The sequence below is a fragment of the Camelus bactrianus genome, chromosome 8, assembly GCF_048773025.1.
Source record: "Camelus bactrianus isolate YW-2024 breed Bactrian camel chromosome 8, ASM4877302v1, whole genome shotgun sequence".
Classification (NCBI taxonomy): Eukaryota; Metazoa; Chordata; class Mammalia; order Artiodactyla; family Camelidae; genus Camelus; species Camelus bactrianus.
In genome coordinates this window covers 8,474,540-8,492,308 of record NC_133546.1, presented here as the reverse complement: position 1 = coordinate 8,492,308, position 17,769 = coordinate 8,474,540, and the positions used below count along the sequence as shown (strand labels likewise).

Sequence of the window (17,769 nt, the reverse complement as noted above, 5' to 3'; positions counted from 1 at the left end):
AATGTAATGAAAAAAGAAGAAATACCAATACAAAGTTTAAGTGGGACACGTTATAAAAGGTGAACGCAGCCATCCTGTAGGTAAAATACCCAGGTAATTTAGCTAGTTCCACACTTTCATGACAGCCTGCAATTCTTCTGAGGTTATTAGGGGCAAATTGTTTCAGTAAATAAGGTATTCGTAAGGTACTTAACTTACCTAAATTATGCAGAAATAAATTAAAATATTAAGCCCTCTAAGCTTAGGGTCCCCACAGGGGCAAAGCGGCCCCACTCTGCTCTCCTACCTCGTGCGGTGCTGGGGGTGCAGCACGTACACCCCGTCCTGGTATTTATCTCGCACAGTCTCTCGGTCTAGATTAGCCAGCGTCCTGGCGGCATGTGAGGCCTCCATAATGTGCTGAGACTTCATTGCTTCTGCCAGTATGGATACCCAGCCTGGTGAAAAGAACATATTCCTTAAATATCGGCACTTACCTATCTCGGATTGTTGAGAGGTTTCAGGCTGAAAATGATGGAAGGAAGGCAAACCTCAGCGTCAGTCTACGTGGAAAAGCCCGACCACTCCAATTCCATTCTTCCCTAAGGTCCTCTGGGTCCCATAACTCAATGCCATGATGTCCCCAGCCAGGTACTCCTTAGGGGTCTCAAAGAAGTTAAGAACCATTTTCTTTATTAGAAAATGTAACAAAAGTTGTAATTACTAGACATGAGTTCATAAACAGTAAGAAAATGTATTTTGCTTTAGCAAGAAATATTAAGTTTGGTGATTTAATATTAATTATTTTATTCAGACTGGCAGTCATATTAGCAGCCCTTAATACACACGAGGATATTGATTCTTAATAATGAACTCGCTTGACAGACAAAAATCTTGTAAAACTTGAGGTTCAGGAAGGAAAAACTATTTCTTAAAGGGAGACAAAACAGTACTTTGTGCAGTATGATTTCATTTATGTTTTATGTTTTTGTTGTTTAAAACAATGTATTGCTTTATGCACACAAATATGTATGCAAGTGTACGCGCGCACACACACACATACACACAGATCTAGAGAGAGGCACCAAACTAATGAACAGTCACTACTTCTGAGGTGGGAACTGGGGTTGGAGAGGGCTCTGTATAGAGGTGGGTGTGACCTTTTGGCTGTGTCTATGTTCTCTGAAGCATTTACAAAGACAGTCTATTCTTGTATTATTTAATTTAAAGTAAAACGAAACATGGGCCTTGAGGTTAGAGAGACTTGGGCTTGTATTTCTGTCCCCCACTTACTTGTTATGGAACCTCAGTCAAGTTACTTGGCTCCGTTGAGCTGGAGGAAGGTTCTAATAAATTAATCTATATCAAAACTGCCCCGCAGGTGCTCAATAGAGATCATGTCTCCATGTCCTCCTCCCACTCTCTGTGGCAAAAGTGGTGAGAATCATTGTGACGATAAGAGGCCATTATTTAGTAATCCAAAAGAAATTTCAGTCCTAATAATTCTTAAATATCCAAATGTGTAATATCAGAAAATCTCACTTCAAAATCTGTTATAGAATGCTTTATAATAATAAAATAAGAATGTTTTAAAATGCTACCTGTAGAGATACTGTAGTATGTTATTGGTATGTACAAAAATATGGCTTTATTTTTAATGAAGTTGCAAGAAAGACTCCACAAGAAAGGACACATAAGAGAAAGCATGGCACAAGCCAGTTCTTCAGCATTTTTTACTTGACAAAGTATTTTTACAAAACCTGAGATATTTCACCTTTTATAAACCATCAAATGCTTCTTGGAAAACCTGTGTCTTTCTTAAATGTTTACTGTTTATAAATTATATAACCTCTGGATACATTTTAATTGTAAAAATAAACGAAGACAGCATTTAATAATGAATGTCCCACTTTAGCACTCCCAGCATTTCTCAATTCCCATGTATGTCCTCAGAAGTAACTATAGTTAAGTTTGGTAGACACTCTTCCAAAACTTTTTAAAAATTCAGTTATATACCTTTAATTTATACATATACACTGTAGCTCCATATGCATTTTTTCCCAAGTAGCAATATACTATTCCTACTGTCCTATGACTTGATTTTATACTTCAGCCACGTACACAGACCAATTACCAACAATGAAACTGAATCAGTAATTAAAAAAAAAACTCCCAACAAACAAACTCCAGGACCAGAGGGCTTCACAGGTGAATCTACCTAACATTTAGAAAAGAGTTAACACCTGTCCTTCTCAATCTGTTCCAAAAATTACAGAGGAAGGAATGCTTCTGAACTCATTCTACAAGGCCAGCATCATCTTCAGACAAAGATATCACAAAAGAATAAAATTACAGACCAGTATCACTGATGAATATAGAAGCAAAAATTCTCAACAAAATATTGGCAAGCTGAATCCAACGATACATTAAAAGGAACATACACCATGATCAAGTGGGATTTATTCCACGGATGCAAAGAGTTCAATATCTGCCTATCAATCAATGTGATACACCACATTAACAAAGTGAAGAATAAAAACCGAGCGATCATCTCAATAGATGCAGAAAAAGCTGTTGACAAAATTCAACATCCATTTATGATAAAAACTCTCCATAAAATGAGTATAGAGGGAACATACTTCAACAAAATAAAAGCCATCTACCGCAAGCCTACAGCTAACATCATACTAAATAGTGAAAAGCTGAAAGCATTTCCTCTAAGACAAGGATGCCCACTCTCTTCACTTTTATTCAACACAGTTTTAGAAGTCCTAGCTACAACAATCAGATAAGAAAAAGAAATAAAAGGAATTCATATTGGAAAGGAAGAAGTAAAATCGTCACTGTCTGCAGATGACATGATACTTTATACATAGAAAATCTTAGCCACCACCAAAAAACTACTAGCATTCATCAATGACTTTGGTAAAGTTGCAGGATACAAAATAAATATACGAAAATCTGTTGCATTTCTATACACTAACAATGAACTGTCAGAAAGAGAAATTAAGGGTTCACCAATAAGGATTTTATATAATAAAATACCTAGGAATAAACCTACCTAAGGGGGTAAAAGACCTGTAATCAGAAAATTATAAGACACTGATGAAAGAAACCAAAGGTGACACAAACAGATGGAAAGACATACTGTGGTTCACGGATTGGAAGAATCAAAACTGTTTAAATGACCATACTATCCAGGACAATCTATAGATTTGATGCAATCCCTATCAAAATACTAATGGCATTTCTCATAGAATTAGATCAAACAATTTTAAAATCTGTATGGATACACAAAAGACATTGAATAGCCAAAACAATCTTGAGAAACAAGAAGAGAGCTTGAGGAATCATGCACCCTGACTTCAGACTATACTACAAAGCTACAGTAATCAAAACAGTATGGTACTAGCACAAAAACAGACATATAGATCAATGGAACAAAATAGAGAGCCCAGAAATAAACCCATACAGTTATGATCAATTAATCTATGACAAAGGAGGCAAGAATATACAATGGAAAAAAGACAGTCTTTTCAATAAGAGGTGCTGGGAAACTGGACACTTACATGTAAAAGAATGACATTAGAACATTTTCTAACACCATATGCAAAAATAAACTCAAAATGGATTAAAGACTTAAATGTAAAACCTGAAACAAAACTCCTAGAAGAAAATATAGGCAGAACACTCTTTGATATAAATCATAGTAGTATTTCTTTTTATGTCTCCTAAGGCAAAGGAAGCAATAGCAAAAATAGACAAATGGGACCTGATTAAACTTAACAGCTTTTGCACAGCAAAGAAAACTGTCAATAAAGGGAAAAGATAACCTACCAAATGGGAGAAAATATTTGCAAATAATATGATTGATAAGGGGTTAATATCCAAAATGTATACACAGCTCATACAACTCAACATCAAGAAAAAAAATGTACAAATAGGCAGACCACCTGAATATACATTTTTCCAAAGAAAACATACAAATAGTCAACAGGTACATGAGACAATGTTCAACATTGCTAATTGTCTGGGAAATACAAATCAAAACCACAGTGAGATATGACTTCACACCTGTCAGAATGGCTATCATCAAAAAGACCACAAATAACAAACGATGGTGAGGATGTGGAGAAAAGGGAACACTTGTAAATTGGTGCAGCCACTGTGAACAACAGTATGGAGGTTCCTCAAATAACTAAAAACAGAATTACCATATGACCTAGCATTTCCACTACTGGGCATATACCTGAAGAAAACGAAAACACTAATGCAAAAAGATACATGTACCCCAATGTTCACAGCAGCATTATTTACAATTGCCAAGATATGGAAGCAACCTAAGTGTCCATCAACAGATGAATGGATAAGGAAGGTGTGCTGTATATAAACAATGAAACATCACTCAGTCATAAAAAAGGAAATTTTGCCATTTGTAACTACATGGATAGACTTCGAGTATATTATGCTTAGTGAAATAGTTGGACAAAGAAAGACAAATACTGTATGATATCACTTACATGTGGCATCTAAAAAATAAAACAAGAGGAGTGTATAGCTCGGTGGTAAAGTGCATGCATAGCATGCATGAGGTGGTTCAATCTCCAGTATCTCCATTTAAATAAATAAACCTAATTATCTGCCCCCCTAAAAAAAATTGAAAAATAAAAAAATAAAACAAGCTAGTGAATATAACAAAAAAGAAAGAGACTTACAGATATATAGAACAAACTAGTGGTTACCAGTGGGGAGAGGGAAGGGGAGAAGGGACAAGACAGAGGAAGGTGATTAAGAGGTACAAACTACTATGTATAAAATAAATAAGCTACAAGGATATATTGTACAGCACAGGGAATATAGCCAATATTTTATAACAACTATAAATGGAGCATTATCTTTAAAAATTGTGAATCACTATGTCGTACACCTGAAACTTACATAACATTGTACATCAACTATACCTCAATTTAAAAAAGAAAGGTAAAGCACAGAGAGAAAAAAAAATTTGAAAAGACATCGACAGAGTCTTAATGACCTGTAGAACAGAATCAAGAGATCTAATATACATATTTGAGGTCCCAGGAGGAGAGACGAGAGAAAAAGGGACAGAAAAACATCTAAAGATATACTAGCTGGAAAGTTTCCAAATTTAATAAAAAACATCAACTTATAGGTTCAGTCAGCTCAGTGGACCCCAAGAAACATAAATATAAAAACAGACTAGGCAATTCAGTCAAACTGTTGAAAACCTTAAAAGAAAGCAGAGGGAAAAAGACACATTTCATATACAAGAACAGAAGTGGGCATAAGGAAACACTTCTCATTAGACAACAGAAGCCAGGAGAAAATCAAATGATATTTTTAAAGTGCTGACAGAAAAATAACACACTGTCAACACAGTATTCTTTATCCATGGAAAATAACCTTTCCCTGGATAATAAAGGCAAAGTCAATACATTTTCAGAAAAAGAAAGGTGACAGAATTTGTTGCCGGCAGACCCAGGTCTTTAGGCTGAAGGGAAATGACACCAGGTGAAAATTTAGATATACGGAAAAGAGGGAAGAGCACTGGATATTATGACTATGTAAATAAAAAACCTTTTCTCTTATATCCTTAAAATATCGCTTGACTGTTAAAAACGGCAACATATTGCAAGTTCTGTAACGTATGTGGTCTACAGCATATTATGGTCTATAATGATGACAAAACTATAAAGGATTTATACTGAATTAATCTATTGTGAGAATCTTACATTACATACGAATGGTATAATATTAATTCAAGACAGACTGTGATAAGTTAAGGATACAGCCATTAGAAAATACAGCAAAAATCTTCTATAAAAATCTAAAAGAAGAGAAAGAATAGAACATAAAAAATACTCAAATAACCTTGAAAAAGTCAAAGAGAGAAAAAAACAAAACAAAAAACAGAGAGGGGGCTAATTGCAAGCGCAAAACAACAGACACAACCGAATAATATCAATAACTACATTACAGGTAAAGAGACAAAATATTTCAATTAAAAGGGATTATCAAGCTGAATTTCTTTAAAGAGATACAAGTATGTGCTGTCTATAAAAGATGTGCTTATTTTTAGTCACAGAAAAATGAAAGCAAAAGAAGAGAAAAAGGTAACAGATATGCAATGCAAACAGAAAGCATAAGAAAAAGCCAGTGTAGCTATTTTAATACCTGACAAAGTAAAACTTGAAGAAAAGTAGTAGAGACATTACTTGATAATAAAAAATGAACATTCACCAGCAAGAAAAATCTGACAGAGCTAAAGGAAGAAACAGACAAGTCCAAGAATTTAACACATCTCAGTAATTCATCAAAGTAGACAAAACTCGGTAAAGGTCTAGAGAAGATTTGAAAAACACAATCAGCCAACTGTTATGTATAAAACACTTCACCCAATAACTATAGAATATTAATTCGTTTCAAGTGCACATAGAACATTCACCAAAACAGACCATAAAATAGGCCATCAAATAAGTGTCAATAAATTTCCAAAGACTAAAATCTTATAGGGTGTGTTTTTTGAATACATGGAATATTAAACTAGAAATCAGAGACATGTCTAGAAAGCCATTAATACTTGTAAATTATGCAGCACACTTTAAGTAACCCATGAGACAAAGAAGAAATTCATTTTCAAACTGAAAAATGATGAAAATACAATATACCCAAAATTTGAGGGATGCTTCCAAAGTCAGATTACAGGAAATTTACAGCTTTAAATACTAGAAAGTAATTGTAATGATTTTAAAACATGTTTTCTTTTGACACTATTCCTATTAAGAGGTGATGAGTCTAAACCCCTTCTAAATCCCTTCCCCTCGAATATGAGCTAGCCTTAGTGACTAGCTTTAAATCAACAGGTTACGGCAAAAATTACTTTCAACGCTTGATTATAAAAGGCAAAAGTGCTTATACCTCGCTGTCTTTTGAAACATCTGCCCTGAGAACCCAGCCATCATGCTTTAAGGAAGCCCAAGGCACATGCAGAAAGCAGCCAATGCCTCAGCCCCAGCTGAGCTCCCAGCTGAGGGCCAGTACCAATCTGCAAGCCATATGAGTGAGCGATCTTCAGGTATATTCTCCACCCTATAGCTGAGCTGCCCCAGCTGATGTTGTACAGAGCACATAAATGCCTTTCCTACTGAATTTTGCCCAAACTTCACATTCATGAGCAAATGTATGATTGCTATTTTAACCAGTGAGTTTTGGGGTGGTTTAATACATAGCAATAGATCACTTAAACAAGAAAAAAGGTTAAAATCTGACTAAGTTTCTACCTTAAGAATCTATAAAAGAGAGAAACAAATAAACCCAATATAGTAAGTGGTCCTTTACAGAAAAGTTTTCTGATCCCTGAATTAGACTTCATCAAATTAAAAACTTCTGCTGATCAATGTACTCTTAAATGTAAATTCAAAAAAAAAAGCAGATATACAATAAAAAAGTAAATTCATAGTTTCTAATAAATGTGTATGAACATATGCATATATGTACATATATGTATATCTTTTGTATGTGTACATATATTTTTATATATCACCCTGCTTTTTCCATTAAAAGAGCCAAGCAGCAAAGACACTCCAGGAGCAATAGCACATCTAGCTAGAACCCAGATCTTGGTCTCTAATAATCATTCTCCACTAAAAGGAAATAGGATTCCTTGGAGAAATGAGCCTGGAACATCTTGTTATACCAGAAAGTAAGGAATGCCTCCCAAAATGATGTGGGCAGATCACAAGGACACAGGAGCCAGTTTGCCAGCATCCCACTACCAAAGCTGAGACAATCTGGCATCAAATTATTAAGTACAGTAATAAGTTGTAAACCATTTTAAAAAAGGAATCCATGTGCCCATACAGGTAGGGAGGGAGGGAGAAGGAAAGGAAGGAGAAGATGAAAAAAAGGAGGGACAGAGAAAGCAGGAAAGGCTCTTGCTTACAGTAAAATGCCAGATGCTAAAACGTAAATGAGGAGGGCATGCTGCTGCTGGAAAATCATCACTGTGCAACCATCATGATAAAGACTGGATCAGGCAGGAATTTTCATCTAAAGTATCTCCCCACAGATGAATTATTAGTTGCAAGGGGGAAAGTCACTAAATATACAGTGAACCTGTTTTTAGTCTGACTATACGTCTTGGTTTAGATCATATCAAAGATAATATGAACAATTAGATGGTCATCATGGCAAACAAACTGCTCTCCAGTGACTGTCCATACATGGATTATCGTAGGTCTGAATTATCCACATGTTTCAAGCACTTCCTTGCCCCTATTAAAATGACATGCTCTAAGGACCCAAAACTAATGCTAAGTAAATTATTAAGCCTATTGAAAAATTAATGTACCATGAGGGGTGGAGGTGGGAGAACAAAGGGCTGGATGCAAAATACTCAGTATGTAAAGTTGTTACCTGAGTGAACTATAGCAGAATGAAGATGTTCATTCAAAGCCATATTTCCAAGGATACGCATTATATTTCTTTGTACTTTAGGATAGTCCTTGTGAAGTTGGTACAGCCTCTGAAGTAGTTGCAAGCCTCCATTTGCTTCAATTTTATCACAGTGTGTGGGTATCTAGCACAATAAATTAACGAAAGCTCACTTTATGTTGCACAAATTCACTAACCAGGTGACACAGCATGCTGGTGGGCAGCAGGTGGCTCCTGCTCAAGGAAGAGACCCAGAGACCCCCAAACTCTCAGCTCACTCAAATAAGCAAGCCCCTATCTGTGTGGGAAGTGCTTTAAAATCGCTGAAAAATTAAGGCCACCAGGACTTCTAAAATTTTTATTCTTAAAGTTATTCTGCTTAGCTCTTGGCTGAATGTAACCACAATGTCATTATTACAGAATTGTCTCAACTTATAGTGATATTTTGATTGTCTTGATACTACCTTAAAGGGTTCTCTACCCTTAAGAAAACTGTCGCCTGATCACAGGAAATAATCCCCTGTGTAAGTGGCAGGTTTTGCTTCTGCGTACAAGAACTTCCAGATAAAGCAACACCTGTGGGCCTACACACCACCCCACGCAAGCCCACAGCTATGGGGGCTCTCCTAAAACTCAAGAGTCAGAAAAAATTTTTAAAGAGAAAGATCCAGTGAAAATAAAAAAGAAAGAAAAGGGGATGTGAACTTTTAATGGAGAAGAGATAAAAGAAAGCCAAAGGAAATATATATAAAAAGATAAGGTGACAGAATTGACCAACAAGCCATTACAGCCCACCAAGACACCAGCATGACCTTGACTCTTCCCAGCACTAGTTTTATTATTTACGTGACATCATGTCATATTTATGCAATTATTTTCATTCTCTAAATTTTCATTAAATTTTATCATTTCAAATGCATTTAAAAGGATGCCTTTTAGACATATATCAAGTGAGATATGTAGTAAGTTGAGAAGTTTCCAAAAGGTAACTATCACATTCCACGTACTGGACGTTCTACTGCAGATGCACCTATTGCTTCAGAAACTAGCCGTAAGTCACAAAAAAAAAAAATCAAGCTCATTTTCCCACATGCCCTTTTGAACTGTAAGAGTAATGACTCTGCTTTCTGCTGGATTCCCAATTCCACCCGTGGGAGCTGAGATGACCAGAGAGCACCATGCTTCTGAGCCCTGTCTAGTGGTTCCCAATTAAACTGGAGCATTTGGAACCTCCAGGATGGTGTTTCTAACGATGTGGGATGAACCACCTGCACCAGCTTCACCAGGGATGCCTGTTACAAATGCCAGTTCCTGGACACTAGCCCATACCTACTACACTAAGATTGCTAGAGGTGAGCAATAATGTGCATTTTTAACACTCTTCCTCGATGATTTTTATGAACTGATGTTTGAGCACCACAAAGTTTGTTGCTTTTTTCTTTTTAAAATCAAACTCTGAATATGACAGAAAAGTTGTCTTAATGCCAAAAATTTTTAAATCATTGACATATATATATAGTTACAATTCAAGTTACAATTCAAGACCATGGTCAAGTAAATATATTTTCTAATATTTACTTTTTTTCTATCTTGACACATCTTTCTCAAGTCTTTTACTGGAAATTAACTCCCTGATAACATTACTTGTAAAAATTATCTGAGATAGGTAACAGAAGACAGCATAACTCAAAGGTAAATGTCATATTTAGACAATGAGTTGCTTTATGTGCAATGAAGACTAAATCCGTTTTTTAGAACTACTTAGCAAAAGTGAAATTCATATACCAGTGCTAAATCATGATTATCAATTCTAACAATTGAAAAAAAAGTAATTTTTTTTAAAAAAGCTTTTTTTTCTTTTATAGAAAATGAGAATTATTTCCTTTGAATAACCAACATATATAACTTTTTCAGTGTCATCATAAAAAGTAAACCAAATTTTGAAAATGTAAGTTACCTCAGAATGTTTTACTAAAGCTTCTAAACAGAACATTTCCACTGTAGCTGAAGGAACTTCTCCAAAACTTTCAGCATAAGGAAGCCCATTTCCTCCAAAACACCATAATCCACCCTGAAAGTGAGATAATTAAAATTTTTGCTGAAAATTTTGCTTGACCAAAATAAAAATCTCTGTAATATATACAATACTAGAAAGAACTAATACGCAGGACTCAAAATATTTTGGAAACTTAGAGGGAACTTTCAATATTCAAACTGTTGCTTACTAGACTAGAAAACGTATGGAATTATTCTTAGAAGAGAGCAATCTTTGAGTCTTTCTCAATTCTTTCCTCTGTGTCCTCTTATCTGAAAGCATGAGGACCAACACATAAATCTTACCAAGTAGGAAAAGCCCAGGGCTGATCAAGAATGTTCTAGTATCAGATTATGCCAGTAGAGTCTACTTAAAATCTATCCATCAAAATAACAGAAAAGGCATTATTGGAAAAATTTAAAATAAAGCCAATGATAGCAATGATCAGAGAGCTTTTAATTCTTCTTAAATTAAAATTCAAGTTCATACTGAAGAATAAACAGAAGAAATTAGGAAAATTTTGAAACAGAAAAGTAGTAGGGACCAGTCCTAATAGATATTAAAATATATTTAAGAATAAACTGGGAAAAGAAAATTTCAACTCTTACCACAGATCACTAACATGCAATAATTTCCTAAAAATCAGTGAGAAAAATACCAACAAAGCTATGGAAAATGAGCAATAGTCATAAATGGAAAGTTCTTAGGAAAAGAAATACAATGTCTCTAAAACGTACCAAACAATGCCCAACCTTGCTCATGATGAGAGGCGTGCATGTGTGAGATTACACTTAAGAAAGGGCATTTTACATCCATCAGACAGGTGGGGAAACAGGCATTCTTATTACCCTGCGGCTGGTAATGTCAACGGGGCTACTTCTGTGGAGGACAATTTAGTGACAGCTGTCAAAATTACAAGTGCCCATGCCCTTCAGCAATTTATCTTACTGAGACACTCACACATTGGCAAAGTGATACAGGTACAAATTTGTCCATGGCAGCTTTGCAAGAACAAAAAATTGAAGCTACCTAATGCCCTTCAATAGGGGGTGAGTTAAATAAATGATGGTACCATTATACAATGGAATGATATGAGTATAAAAAAATCTTGAGTCTCCTCATGTATTGATATATATTAGTCTCCAGGATAAATCACTTGTGTAAAAGAGTATGTATAACTACGTGTGTGTTGTTGGGGTGGGGAGATGGAGGGAAGATTTATTACTGTATCTCCTCTTTGAAGCACTTTATATTTGAACTAGTGGCACAACTGTGTGTATACAGACTACCTGCTGGCAAAAGAGACAACTACAAGGTAGTGTCTTTCAACAATGTGTTTTCTGTAGGAAATATAGTCCATTAAGTTTCTACATTTTGAGTTAATTTATAGGGTCTATGGTTCAGTAAACTTAGTAACGTTCAAAATGTTTGGCCACTCTTTAATTCTTATTCATGCTATCCTCTCTGATGTAGTAATCCGTTTTCCTGAGTTTAAACACGTCTGGATCTCAGAGATTCACGCTATTCAAGTGGAGGACTGGGAAGGGACTAACTCACTGAAAGTCTCTGCCTCCTCTAGCAGAGAAAAGGGTAGAGAGTGGACTGGTGGGCTTTGCAGGGTGGGAAATTTTTCTTAAAAACTTACCACCACAACCTCCCCCAAATCCCTCTCCTTCCCTCACACTGTCAAACCATCTGACCTCTTTCCAGTCTAAATGATCCAAGGAAAGAACAGGGAGAAGGAAAAGAAAAAGGATCTAGGATTTTCATTTTTCTTGATCATTTTTTAAGTGGGATATAAAAATGTAATTCCAAGTCCATCCTTGTTGGCAAAGCTTGTAAGTTATTCATGAACTGGCAAATTGTGTGGCAGTAACAAGCATAAGCAAAAGGAATGACTAAAAAGGTATAAACTCATGGTGTGGTCATATGGATTATTTTCTAACTCCTAACACAAAATAAATATACATGGGCCCTGCTTCTTTATCACTGGATTAAGATATAGTAAGATTAAATAAATTTGTAAAGATTTAAGAAATGTCACACATCAAATTCCATATGCACAACTGAAAAACGATGTCTTAAAGATCAAAGAAATCCACAGGAAAAGGTGGAAAGACTGACAATGTTAAAAACAATAATAAAGGGTAAGGCATAAAAATTAAAAGGCAACAATAATAAAAGTATAAAGGAAATGTGAACTAATCAAGTCAGTTACTAAATAATTTATATCCATATTATATATTAACCATAGGTGTGTAACAAAGCATTTTATGTATCATTTTCCTATTAGGATACCCAAATTGAGACACAGCATTACTATGAGTTAATGTGGTATTTTTCAAATGCATTCAAAAGGTTTATAACAGCCAAATGATTTAATATATAATGGATATTTTCTTACCATATAATCTACCTTCCAATTAAATATAACCTTTAGTTATCTCTATTTTTGTCTCTGTCATACAAAAATACTTTGATTCATAACAGAAATATGCCAGTTGTTATTTAAGTATGTATAAGATTGTGCACAGCTGGCTCTTTTAGTAATGTCATGATTCATCCATTCATTATTCAATAAATATCTATTGAGAGCATATTGTGTCTGAGGTACTGTGTTTGACACTGGGGAGATTAAAGGAAGAGAAAAAGAGAAATAAGCAAGCAAATAAATACATAAAATAATTACAGAATGGGATATATGCTATGATGGGCAATAAACATTTGAGATAAAGAGGAAGGTCTCTTTGAGGAGTTGACAAGCTGAGATCTGAAGGACAAGAATGAGGCAGGCATGTGACATTCTGGCGGCAGAGCATTCTAGGCAGAGGGAACACAAGTAGACCCTGATGGCTAAGCTGATTTCAGAGAGACTCTGGGAAATTACAGAAGATGGTAATACTAGAAATGCAAGATTTTAGCTGGACTGTCCTTAAGCCACGACCACAAAAGCTTTATGATGGGAAATCATTTCAATGCTCCATATCCACTGTTCTCTTGATTCCAGGCAGTTTGCCACATTAGATCAAAAAGAAATCACAATTGAAAATGTCCAAACTTCTACATCCCTGGTTGCGTCCTTAGGCTCTCACTGACCCAGTTTTCCTGAGGAACAAAAAACATAAAAGAAGGGAAGGCAGACCACTGCCAGGGCAGGTGGGGAGCAGGGGGCACGGGAGTTTTGCTAAGGCTTCTCATTGTCAGTCCCTTTGTATCAGTATGTGTGAGAGCTAATCTCTACTGTTTCTTCATAAAAAGTCACAACCTTAGAGCTCTGCGATTTGTGCAAACTAACTGGGCATAAACAATGTTCATTCTAAAGCATGAGTTTGTAACCCATCCCAGGTCATCCTTAAGGGCCTGGGGCAGATAGAATTCAGGGCAGAGAGGATGTAAACTTGGATAGGAAAAAATTACATCCTTCCTTTCCTAACCTTTAACAAATTTTTCATCGTATTCAATTACAGACATGGACAGTTAGCCACAGTAATGGGAGCAGTCTGTGCAACTCTGTCCACGACTGAAAACACGGCTATCTCCCTACCACATCGCAGCTGCCGCAGCTACCTGAAAATAACATTCTGCTCATCGCTCCTCTGAATGCCAACTGCACAGTCTCATCCTGGTGACACAGAATCCACACTGCATCTAATTCTCAAATGGTTCAAAGTAGAAACAGTATATAAATAGACATATAAAAATATACCTATAGAACGAGGAAGAGTAAATGGGGAATGATAAAACAAAAGGGACAAAATATGAATAACTGGCAAACCCAGTGAAATGTATTGTTGTAATTCTTTTTTAAGTTTGAAATTAAAGTACATATATTAATTATATTACACTTTTTGAATTCTGATAACAGTATCTCAATATAGTTGGCTTCCCATGTATGTACTGTATTTTACGCATCTAGAAATGAATTCATAGACTTAACCAAATCTCTAAGAGATCCATGATGTACAAAGGTTAAGAAGCCCTGCTCCAAAACCAAACGTAACTGTAGGCTGTAGGCTAAGGCCCAGAGGAACCTCTGCACGTGAGCAGTTCTGTGCAGAAGCAGCATATTCCACTTGACGGCTGCGTGGGGACTATCACCAAACAGGTTTGTCATGAACTGGTCAGATCACTAAAAACCAGACGGATGACCCTCCTATTCCTTCATCCCCAACTTCCTGGCATATAGAAAGATCCAGAGCCTGACGAAACTGGGGTGGGGGTGGGGGAATAAGAATAACTAAGATGGAGTTGCTTACTGGTCTGATGAGATGGGACCTCAGAATTGAAATTAAATATTTATTTCACTATTAAATTAACTAAAGATGTGCTTAGAAAACAACTGGCACAGTGTATTAAACCACTCTCTCTCTTCACTTAGCAAAAGATAAGGAAACACAGTGGAAGGTGATAGAACAGTACAGAAGGGAGAGGGATGTTACCTGAATAGTAATGAGCAGAAGAAAATCTTCTGTGCAGAAAATAAGAACGCCAGGCCAGGTACCAGGAGCTCTGGCAGGGGGATGAGGAAAGGGGTTGGTGACAGCAGTGGGAGACAGAAGTCATGAGGATGCCTTGGAGGAGCAGCTGGTTCCCGTTGCAGGACAGGAAGAATCAAGAAGAGCCAGGGACATCCTACTGTCAGAAAACAAAGGTGCTCTCACAGCCACCTTGAGGATGGAATTCTAAAAAGGATAATGAGGTCAGCCTAAAGAACAGGCCCCAGTGGCTGGGCAGTGGCACTCTGAGCATCAAAAGGAAAACAATAATTACAATTCACTGGAGCCATTCCCAGACATGGCCCAAAGGGGAAATTATAAAAAGCACACTAGAGAAGTGGTATCTACTGATGTGTCCCTAATTTCTCATAAAAAGGGAAGTGAGGAAAAGATAAATTATTCAATTGGTAAAAGAATATAGAATAAATACTATGATTTGTTTTACAGATAAAATACTTTACCCTCACTGAGTAGGTTATATAGTTACTATAGTAATAGTGACTGTAATTTGTTCGGATTTCTCTAATGATGTAAGAGATATTTTATGAAGACAAAAGTACTGCTGAGATGATCCCACAAGAATAATGGAATTCAGTAACCACCCTCGGGGGGCCGGAGTTGGAGTCTGTGTAGGATGCTGTGCCCAGGACAGTGCTTGAATTCACTTAGAAGCCCTCTGCTGTGCATGGCTAGTTTTACTCCAGGTATTTACATGCAGTGAACAGGCCATGGCTGAAACAGTAGGAGTAGGGGATCTGGGCAGAGAACATGAACACCTCCGTCGGAAGGGATGACTTCCTGTCTGAAGGCAGTCTTATGCCAAAGGCGTGGGCTTCCCCGTGGAGCACTCTGAGTGCTCTGACGAGTCTGCACCACAGCCAGGGCCTGCTGTGCCCTCCTCACCTACGGCACGGTCTCCTTCAGTTTTCAGACCCTTTGCCACCAAATACACTTCACACCCTCTAACTGTGCTACCGGTGCCTTCCTGTCAATCTCATCACCATCCCTGGGGGCAGGCACTCTGTACACAAGGGCCAGGACATGCTGGGATCACAAAAAGTGAAGGGCCCATTTAACGTGAAACAGGAAGCCATTTGGAGGGCTTTAAGCAGGAGTATGACCGAGCTCTAATTCATGTTTCTTAAAAAAATCACTCCAGCTGCCGTGAGGACATAGAACTGGAGAGAGAAGTTGGAGCTTGGAGGCTGATGCAATGCCTGTAGCTCACAGAAGTGACGGAGACTGTGATAAGGAAGCTTTCTGGATGCAGCAAGATGGCAAACTTGGCTTCTAGTTGCAAACAAAGAATGTAGCCTGTCATTCCAGTAAACAAAAATGTTGCCCTCCATCAAGCCATCAGCCACCGTAGCACCCTCCACCCACTGTGAGCCCTGGGGGGGATTCAGGATGGAGGAAAACAGGAAACATTCTGTGCTCTGGATACTGGCCCTAGATAGCTAAGATGTATATTTAAGGAATAATTTCAATGAGCCCAGATTCTTGCATCTTCCCATACGTAGAAAAGGACTAAAATCATTAACAAGATGTCTGGGTTTTTTGATTAGCAGTAATCTTTGACGTGCGACTACATGTTATTTTTCCCAGCAAAAACCACATATATCCTGGCTTCTCCCTTACCTCTTTGGAGTAGTTCCTCAGAGCTATCTGAGAGGCTATCTCCTGGGCTATAGTCCTCAGTAAGGTCTCCCAAATAAAACTTAACTCTCAACTTTTAGGTTGTGTGTTTTTCTTTAGTCAACATGGTGAACCCTTCCTATGACATACATGTTTAATAAAATATAATAAAAGCAATGTTAAAACAAAGCCAAGCTCTAAAGATAATAAGAAGAACTAAAGGGAATCCCCTGGGTGCCAGAACTGAAAACAGAGTATTCAGCAGAAGTGGTAAGCACACAACGGGTGGTGTAAAATTTCTGTAGGCACCTCAGGATGGGATTTTTAACACCTGTCCAGTGCAGGAGATACGGTTTTGAGTCTCACGTTCTGTGGGAGCTAGATTTGAGATCCCTATATAAAGGCAGAACCCTGGAAAGATTACCTCCTCTCTATGAGAGAGTTTAGAAAAACTCTGCCCACCAGTCCATGAAAGCAACAAGAAGCCTATTTCCGCTTCAGGCTTTGAGAGAGAAATGACAATCCTAAAACTATGCCATGTACAGGTATATCTGAATTTATACTACCTATGTGCGACAGAAATTCCAAACTAAGGAATTAATACAAAAACTAGTCCTGTAACAGTGAATTCCTGGGGTATCCAAAAGAAGTAAACATAAAAACTGCTCTGTAGAGATAAATTTAGAATCTGAGGTGCTTGGGACTCCCAAAGAAAACAATCAATCTGGCTAAAACTAAGCTCACAGTAAAAATGACTAACCCTTGCTTGTGTTGTACACCAGAAATTGACACAACATTGTAAACGGACTATAACTCAATAAAAATAAATTAAAAATAAAAAAAATTTTTTAATGACTAACCCATGTTAATCCACAATCTAACATAAGGGGGAGTCAGGAATTAACCCAGTAAACTAAGTCAATAAAAGACTCTGAAAGGGACTTTAAAATTATTTTAAAAGGAAAGAAAGAATAGAAGCCAAGATGAAAGAAGAGGATACTATGAAAAAGAGATGATGGTGGCCAGGAGTAAGTGGCTACAGTGAAGATGATAAGATATATGGATTCAAGCTGTATTTGAAGGGACAGCTCACAGTAACTGCTGATTAGGAGAACAGGAAAGGAAGGAATCAAGAATTCCTAGGCTTTAGCTTATGCAACTAGGTGGATG

The 17,769-nt window shown here is 36.9% G+C and overlaps 1 protein-coding gene across 2 annotated transcripts in view; it reads right to left on the bottom strand.

Annotated features, from left to right (window-relative positions):
• The window catches only part of SERAC1 (serine active site containing 1), a 60,664-nt gene that overhangs the window by 10,117 nt on the left and 32,778 nt on the right, over positions 1-17,769 (bottom strand). For both annotated transcript variants that reach the window (XM_074368082.1, XM_074368081.1), the window contains 3 exons: positions 10,391-10,504; positions 8,416-8,578; positions 287-437 (listed from right to left, as the gene is read on the bottom strand). In XM_074368082.1, coding sequence (XP_074224183.1) covers positions 287-437; positions 8,416-8,578; positions 10,391-10,504 — 428 coding nt within the window. The remainder of the gene's footprint in view (positions 1-286; positions 438-8,415; positions 8,579-10,390; positions 10,505-17,769) is intronic.